At 34.4% G+C, this 9,751-nt stretch overlaps 1 protein-coding gene across 1 annotated transcript; it reads right to left on the bottom strand.

The window, feature by feature from the left end:
• Positions 1-12: 12 nt before the first annotated feature.
• On the bottom strand, positions 13-1,315 carry LOC110027437 (the record flags this gene model as incomplete). The annotated part of the gene is given in 1 exon segment (XM_020728884.1): positions 13-1,315. A coding segment is annotated over 1 exon segment (1,147 nt), but the record flags the coding sequence as incomplete, so codon positions are not given.
• Positions 1,316-9,751: the final 8,436 nt, after the last annotated feature.

A 9,751-nucleotide genomic window follows, 5' to 3' on the forward strand; every position in this document is an offset into this window, starting at 1 on the left:
CATCTAACGCCGGCGGCGGCGGTATGCTGATGGCAACTTGATCGGACTTCTCTTCATCAGAGGAAAACATTTTGCGATTAGGGTTTTCAGATGGGGAGATTGAGGAAGCAGATATTGGGTTTGCGAGAGGAGGGGCTTGGTAGAAAGGGTAGTTCGGTTCCCTGAAGCTGGTCTCGTCTGACAGCCTCTGTCCTGGAGCAGATGCCGCCGCCATGGCGGCAGCTGCAGAGATGTTCATCTGCGAGAAGTGGTCCTCCAAGCCGCCCATCCGCTGCTCTGGAGGCCGGTCGTCGGGGCGTACACGGATCGGGGGCAGATTCGAGAGGTAAGGGGCAGAGGAGGTCGAGCCGAAAGAGGAAGTAGTCTCGACCATGGGGGAATCCGGCACGGACTGAACATCCTGGCGTGTAAGCTTACCAGAAGAATCTGGCCGAGGTAGTAGCTGCTCATGCTCTGGCTGCACGGAGCCGACAGAGGCGGCGGCTGAGGCCGAGATCCCGGAGCGCGATTTTAAGGAGTCGTCCTCCAGGCCAAGAAGACAGTTAACAGAAGAGGAATCTGCAGAAAGGCCGCGAGGGAGGCCGTCCATGCCGATGGCACCGTTTAGGGCATCCACAAACCAGTTCTCCGACTTCGAATCATCCAGCAGCGATCCAATCGACGATGGTGCCGAATCCGGCTTCGAAGGGAAAAGGAACAGCCGAAGGCGGGATGATCGGGATGAACCGGATCCGCTGCCGGCGGAAGAAGATGCAACGATGCGATCGTACTCGTCGATCATGTTATCTAGGTCCTCGTCGGTGGTAACTGAGATAAGGGAGTCGAGGTCTTCATTCGGAAGCTGATACTTGAGGGTAAAGTTTAGACCGCCAAGAAGATGCCGGGAGAGTTTAGCAGAGAGATCAGCGAGAGTAGTGTGCCGCTCCACTACCACGATCCGCGTGTCTCCGCCGAGGTAGCACAGTGATCTATCTGTAGGTCGCGGCACGATCCGTCCTCCATAGCTACACATCAATCGCAGTTTTGTGGCTGCAGCCGAGGAAGGGAACGGTTCGTCCCAGGACTCGCCGCCGCGAGAGCGCGGCGATGAGTCCACTGAATCAGCGTAACCCATGCCAGCAACGCCTCCGCCGCCGCCGGCCGAGTTCATCATCTCCATGATCGCTGACCTAGCAGCGCCTTCTTCGTGTCGAGACTATCGTTTCAGACGAGAGTTTTCGCTCTCAGCAAATTTCCTTCCGTTCCCTGGAAAGGAGCCGGATGTAAACCCCAATTCCGGAGCGGCGGAGCGCAAAGAAAATTCTATCTATTGAGAATAAAAAATCTTATCTCATGTATACATATAACATAAACAATAGTTCTAATTATCCTTAAACCTCAAATAATATAAGCTTCATTTGAATACACTTTGAATTTTTTTAACTACTTCTTGGTATGCTTGCCAAATTTTTATTCAAGTGATTTTTATCAAAAAAAGATGATTAAGATGAACCACAAAGCTTTTAGATATATTTTGAGATGTATATAATATTAATTAGTATATAAATGATATTTTGTATTATTAATTTTTTATATAAAACATAGATACATCCATGTGATGTCATTAATGGTGAAAGTTATGAGAATCTTTGTTGATTTTGCAATGCATCTTGTTACAATTAAATGACAATCAATAAGTTGGCTAAGACTTGTGAATTTACTAACTAAGATCTCGATCCTTATGTTATCGTATATGACTTTAGCATGATTAGGCTCATGACTATCCTCCTTTTTCCACCCCATCTTACTTAATCATCAAACCATCTAGTCATGGATGATGACCGTGTTCCACAATAGTACAATTATTAGCCATAAACTCGATGTGCAACGAGTTGTACTACTAGTCCCAATGGATGTTGAAGTTTGAATAAATCCTTTCGCATGGTGGCATGATTAACTTGCTTTGGGAAGAAATAATTAAAAGATGAATTTGTTTGTGAATTTCACTTATGTTGGGGATGTTAACATTTTTTAACAACCTTGAAATTGTCATTTAAGGTCTTCACCACAAATAATACTCGCATGTATGGATAGTGTAACACCTCTTTTATTCTCACTCGGTCCTTAAAATCCATGTTAACTATTGAGGGAATTTGATTACATCAATCGAAATATTTTTTTATGGTTAGCTTTCATTAGTTGTAGCTAAAAGGCCAACATGGACAACAAAAACAACAACAACCATAATAATAATAACAAAATTTTTAGATGATTTGTCAAGCTCAGAATCATTCTTATTCACCCAAGTGATCTATCTTGACCACATTATGGTTACCTTGTTTTCCCTTGCATGATTTCACTCTCCTTGCAAACCTAACTATTAAGAGAACACATCAATTGATTTTCTCATGCACTGGTTGTGATGCTATTGTATTCCATGATTTTCATCTAACGCCAAACTATAGATACCACTTATTTAGCTAAATCACAAAGGCCTTTTTCAAAATAATGCAAATTCACCTATTGAATTATGTTGGTTTGTAATAATATAATAAATGATGTTATCATTACATAATAGGAATTTACAAACAATTTTATTCAAGCATATAAAAAGGCTACACAAACACATGCATACATGCACATTTAAAGTTGAACATATTAACAAAAAAAAAAAGAAATTTCAGGCACTTATTCATATTTCTTTTCACAAGTAAGAAGATATGGAAAATTCAAAAAAAAAGTAATTAAAGTGAAACTTTTTAACCTTTACATATTGGAGATAGAATATAAGGACAGGCCATTGAAAATGCATTATTCCACAAACAAGTGCATGCATGCAAACTTAAAGTTGAACATATTAACAAAAAAAAAAAATATTTTTTTAGTACTTTTGTATATTTCTTCTCCATTGGTAAGAAGAGTGGAAAGCTTAATACAATTTCTTAAACTTAGTGAAATTCCTTAAGCTTTGCACAATTGACAAGGATTATAAGAAATAACCACTTAAAAAATATTATTCTACATTCACTTTTAGTGGGAAAAAGCCATCTTTTTCTACATCCCAAACTTTCTTCCACCCTCGACTCTCTCTTTCATCTGAAACCATTTCAATCTTCATTAGTTGCAACATGAGCTAGCTAGGAACGCATCGACAGAAACACAACTTACAGTGACCATGAAGTCCCATTTTTCTCCTCCATTCGCTCTTCTCCTATTTGAAACAATTGAGAAAGGTAGTTTCTCCTCTTCATTTTCATTTTTATTTTTATTTCTTTGGAGGAATGTGTTTAAGCTTTAGGTACTAGAAAGAGAATTGATCAAATATTTTCATATTTTAGCGTATATGTTTTTGCATTTGTTATGGATGTTCTTACTAGACATTTACAGGAGATGTACCTTGGTGTATGCTTTTCGTCATTGATATCCTTCTTGTGGATAAGAGTACATAAAGATTTTAGGAAAAACTTAAATTGTGAAGGTCGACATTGGAGTCTAAAGTCCTTCATTTGAGTAGATCTAAAACTAAATACATGAAAAACAATTTTAGTGGTAGTAGCTCTGGTGGCACAGTTGTAACTATAGATTATCAAATCATTAAAATTTGTGAACATTTTAAATATTTGGGTCTCTCATTCAAATTTTTGGTGATATGGATGGGGATGTGATTAGTAGATTTCAAGTTGGTTGGTTGAAGTGGGGGAATGCATCCGGGCTATTGTGTCATAGAAAATGCTGCTTAAACTAAAAGGAAAATTTTATAAGATGGTGGTGAGACTTGCAATATTCTATAAAGCAGAATGTTAACTTTTAGCTTAAGGGTCTGTTCGGTTGAAAGCTGGATTTAGTTTGAATGAGTTTTAATAAATCTTACAAATATGAAAGTATAAAATTATGAGATAAGTGCGAAATTTGGAATCAGATTTAGTTTGAAAAATGATAATCATTAAAAAATTGATTCTAAATTTCACTCGCACATGAAACTTGAGTTGAAATAAACACACTGAGGTATGGGCCAAAATTTTAGATTCGATTTATTTGAAACTTACATCATCTTGGCTCAAAGTCGAATCGTTTAACATTTTAGTAATGCAAGCTTTGTTGAAGATCATTGAATGACCAAACATTGACTCATAGTTGATTAAGACATCTCCCTATAATAATGTATGCCACTATAGCTACCATCCCTCTGATGGATATATTTGTTTCATATTTTATCTCCAAGTGAAAAGCCATTCTCAAACCTTATATGGATCGATGGCTTTACACTTGTGGAGAAAATATGAATAAAATATACTCATGAATGAGTTGGTGTAGCTATGGTGACAAACAAGATTAAAGATAAAATATCGATAAATATTAGCCGATTATTGATCTTCGACATTCATAATCACCTCAGTAGACTGTTAACAATTTGATTTTGAGCTTAACTATTATCGACTCTAATGAAATCTGAGTTAAAATAAAAATTATTCAATTTTTGAGTGGTAGTTGTTGTTTTATATTAAGAAAAAGTAATTCTGACGGTTTATTTAGTCTTCATGATGTCTCTTTTTAATATTGCCTACAACTGTAGCTACTCCAACCCTATCACCAACATATTTATTTCGTATTTTATTTTCAACTGTAAAAGCAATCATAGAACTAAACATTCACATCGCCACAACCACTTACGTGATTGACTGCATACCTAGAAATTTGTTCGTGGTAGAAAATATTCCATATGATATAAGAGTTTTTACTACGTCTTCTAGTACGTAGTCTAATTTCCATAGCCATGATGGAAATCCATTTTGAAATCTAATTTGTCAGTTCCAAGATAGAAATTCACATCAAAATCTAAATTTCATTGATGCAATTCTCATTTTTAGCAATGCAAATTTAATTTTGAAGTGAATTTCTATTTTGGAATTAACAATTTAGATTTCAATATGAATTTTCATTTTGAATTTAGAATTAGAATTCACACTTGAGAATGCTACGAAAACTTTTAGATCATATGAAATATTTTCTTCTAAGAACATATTTCTAGATGTGCAGTCAATCACATATGAAGTGTGCGGCGACGAGTATGCTTAGTGCTTTGATTGGCTTTCAATTTGGAAAATAAAATATGAAAATTTAAACTCATGCAAAGTTTAGAGAAACCAACGAAACACTATAAAATTCCAGGTAAAAAAATAAAATGGAAAGAAAACTAACCGCTCAATACAAAAAACCAGATCCAAGCATGACAGTAGAAAGATCAAACCCTAGAGTGCAGAGAAAAGGAGAATTGTTAGCACCCGATTCTAACAAACACCGTCATTCCTTATAATTATATATATTTGTGTATGTGTGTGTGTTTGGTTGCATCAACAGTATAAGACCCGTCGGGTTTAAGGTTCAAATCCCCTCTGACACAATTGGCCTTAAGGATGTGGTACTCTAATTGTTAGACACATTAAGGGTGGTTGAAGGCTCTTATAATAGCGCGCGCGCACACACACACACACACACATATATATATATATATATATATATAGACACATACACACATACATATATTATCATGAATATATATATATATATAGACACATACACACATACATGTATTATCATGATAAATATCTAAATATCTTACAATCTAACATAATAATATCACCAAGATAACAAAATATAACCATTCACTAAAAGTCATTCTCCTTTGTTTTGTTTGTTTTGGCCACAATGCCACATGGTAGCATCGCGATACCGTAAGTCAACTTTTTACATGCCCAAGAATATCGACTGATTGGACATAGATGTCTGTGCCATGACAATAACACCCACCGATGCCACAATGCCCATACCAGCACCACAACACCCAAATTTTCTTGCTCGACTCGTGTCAGTGCATCTAATCATGTAAACCTTCCTTTCACCCGCCACATCAGCAGTGTCCTCACACCATGCCTAGCGCCACAACGCCAAACCCTAATTTTGCCCTTTCAAAGAGACAGCCTTGAGCTACTTTTAAAGTTGAGAATTTTGATCCCAATCGCCCCCTTGAGCTCCCAAGGGTGCAAACATAAAGCATCCTTCCAATTTGAGTGGTGAGTCATCTCTTTTGGGCTTCGGTGTGTGAGCTTCCCTCCACACCTCACCTCTAAGCCCTTCTTATTCCAACAAGAGTTCCTTTATCAGAAATGGTGCTTTCTATGGCCGGAGGAGCTAGTAGAGCTAATTTGGAGCTTTTAAGTCAATGCACTACATCAACCTTCATGTAGGTGATGCTTCTCTTAAAGGATCTTGCATTTATTCTTTTGTCAAGCCTATTGACTATTACAATACATATTATATGCTATTGCCTGGATTTCAAATCCAGACATTCTTAATGTATCACTTAAATCCAAACATTCTTAATGTATCACTATCGTCTTTGAATGCTTGACAATTACTATTGCCGATTTTATTTAAGAAGTTATTATATTGAATGTTTATTTAAACTTCCTCGATTAAATCCTAATTGAAAATATTGGTGGGTTAAATCCAAATAACAATTAATTGTTGAATGAAAAAAAAAAAAAAACATTGACTAATTTTCTTCCCCCCAAATAAAATTAGATTATTTCACGATCGTTATTACTGGACGCCAAATCATGAGGAATAGTACAACCATTCAACCACGATGCGAGGAAGGCAACTCATGTAGGGCTGTCAAAATGGCTTAGTGTTGTCAATATGGCTCGTTGTTTGCGAACAGCTCGTGTTCGGCTCGTTTAGAAGCTCGTGTTCTGCTCATTAGCTAAGTTAACGAGCCAAACAAGAACAAAGATTTATTTATTTTATATATATATATATATATATATTGATGAGAGTATTTTTAAAAAAAATAATTCACCATAAGGCTATAATGGTTTATAATCAATTAAAAGTATAAATTAAGAAAATAGAATAAAAATTATTAAATTAGATTCAAAATATATTTTAATATAAATAATTTTCTTTAAATCTTGCTCCAATTCTTAACATCTTATGGCTACGTGATTAGAGTTATCAAAACGACTTTTTGTTTGTGAACGACTTGTGTTCAGCTCGCCGACTAAACGAGCAGAACACAAACACACCTTTTGAGCTCAAAATATACTTTTGAGCTCGAAATAGAAGGCTCACTCGTGTTCGGCTCGTTTACACCCCTAGACTCATGTACTGGTCTAAGTTGAGATTTATGCGCTATAAATTAATTATCGTGTTCATATATAATTTGGAGCTCAAAATCTTTAATATCATGAAAAGAAATTATATGCCCAGACATAAATTTGATACGTTTTAAATGAAATAATTTTATTCTAACTTTTATTTCAATAAATTTTTAATTAAATTGAAAGTCATGATGATAAGAACTAAAGAAAACTAGAAGTTATCCATGTAAGTTTAAATGAGCCTAAAGTAAGTATTTGAAACATAATTGAAAAGTTTGAATCAATGAATTTGGCATATTTACATTTGAATAAAGTGTCTTGACAAGTGGAAACCAACGAGTCTAAGATCACTCAATTATGAGATAATTTTAACTGTTAAATGTCAAAAGAATAGTCAATGACCGATGACATAAATATGAAGCAATTGATAGAATATTTTGAGATTTTGGTTACCAAAATGATAACTTTAAAATTTATAAATAAATAAATATTTTTTACATAAAAAAAATCAAATCTAATCTCCTAAAAATTACAAGAAGTCAATAATCATCGATAATTGTCATTGACAACCACCAGCAGTTATAGCCTAAGTATCATCATACTATTATTATTGCCTAATTCATATCTTCGGGCAATTCTTACTTAACAAATATCATTTCATTCGTGTTATCATCCCCCTATTGTAATAATAAAAAAACACATAAGTATTAGAATCTCATCTTCTCAAATTGGGGAGAAGAGTTACCTAATTAACTTCAATTATATATTAGAATACTTGGAATAGGCTAAGGACGATGTTTTTCTTTTTTTTTTTTTTTCAATTTTCTTAGGTAAAGATTGTAGTCTTTTATCACTTCTATTGATTTGTATGTTAAACATTTTTATTGAGATGATTTTTTTTTCAAGATTTTCTAGAATACAATAATTTTGATTTATAGAATTGTTATAATAATAATAATAAATAGAATATATAAGAAAAATATTGAGAAATCATTTAATATAAAAAAGTACGATATACTTTAATAATTTTGTACTTAAATTTTTAGATTTTCATATCATTTTATTATATATATATAGTTCAAACAAACCGCTTCACGAGCTAAAAGGTTGAGTGATGATAGCTTAGGCATGACATTCTAACTCATCTAATTCAATTCAAGCTATTTGTTAACTTGAGTTCAAGTCTACTCTTGAGTTAGTTAGACTCAATTAAACCCCAATTTCCTATCATATAAAGAGTGAGGCTTGGATGTATTGTTTTATTAATAAAATTTGTTGAATATTGATTTGTCTGTGAATCACGTCCTAATGAAAAAAGCATAAGAAAAAAGAGAGAAAAAAATGACAGAAAATGGAGTGAAATGACGATCAGTAAATTATATTAATTGTGTTGGCTTACTTTAACTTTTTGACTAAGGGATGAATTCTCATGACCTGAAAGATAGCTCGTTGCTCAAAGAGGAGAGCCTAAGTGTTGTTTATAAGACTTTTTGTTGCATTGCTAATTCTTAATCTCTTATGAGGTGCCTCGGGGGCATCCGTGAGATGGTTGGTGTATTGAGGAACTGAATTTTTCCTCAGGTCAGACCTACCAGAAGCTAGATTATTGTCTTCGGTCGGCTTTGAAAATGGTAGTAAAAGACATTGGTTATCCCATCCATCTAACCTTCCCCAACTATTGCTACCTCATATATGAAGGATAATCATACATAGAGGCATCATAAAGCTCCCTACCAAAAGAATCGATCCAAATCATCATCTATCAAGGTGTTCTCCAATGTCATTTTCATTCCTTCTTTATTCTAGAAGTGAAGCAAATTAGGTATAAGTACATTCTTCACAATAGAGAAAGAACGTATATTGCCTCCTGATCCTTTTAGAATAAGGAGACAACAAGTTTAGCCTCTAGATTGCTCGGATAAGCGGCTTGAAAGCAATTAATATTCATCCTCTACCTTAAATAGGGGATGAAATCACCACTATTCATTTCTCACTATTTGGAATAGATGGACGTGTTCCCATCATTTTATTAAATCATGCTAAAAAAGGACTAATGCCAAAATTGCAGGTGTAATAGTGTGTTGCCAAGTATAAAGCACAACCACATCCGTTGCTCATGCAGCTTCTAATGCGACAAACCATTCAAAATTTAATAAATTAAATTAAATTATTTAAATCATTGGATTTTATCGCATGCTTATTTTATACAATCACCATCCTTCCATAATTGCAAGTTGGATAGACTAGGATTTAATTAAAATCATTACTGTAAAGTATCTTAAAACCTTATGTTAATACAAAGTCTAGCCACCTCTTGACTAACATATGTTATTTTCATGATATGTTATGAAATGACATACTCAAACGTTTGATATAACATCAAATATATCACTATTATTTACCTTTAAAAAGTGATATACACTTTTTCATGCATAAGTCTCTGACACCAAAAAGTTCTGAATGCAAATATGAAAGTTCATATGCTCTGTATGTAAATAAATAAAAATTGTCTTATTTGTATGTAACTTTTCCTTAGTTTTAAGTAATTTTAAAAAGATTTGGTGGCTTTCAATTAAATTCTTTGGTGAGAACTTCATTTTAGTATTGTTTTT

The sequence above is a fragment of the Phalaenopsis equestris genome, unplaced genomic scaffold (genome assembly GCF_001263595.1).
Source record: "Phalaenopsis equestris unplaced genomic scaffold, ASM126359v1 Scaffold000002, whole genome shotgun sequence".
NCBI lineage: Eukaryota > Viridiplantae > Streptophyta > Magnoliopsida > Asparagales > Orchidaceae > Phalaenopsis > Phalaenopsis equestris.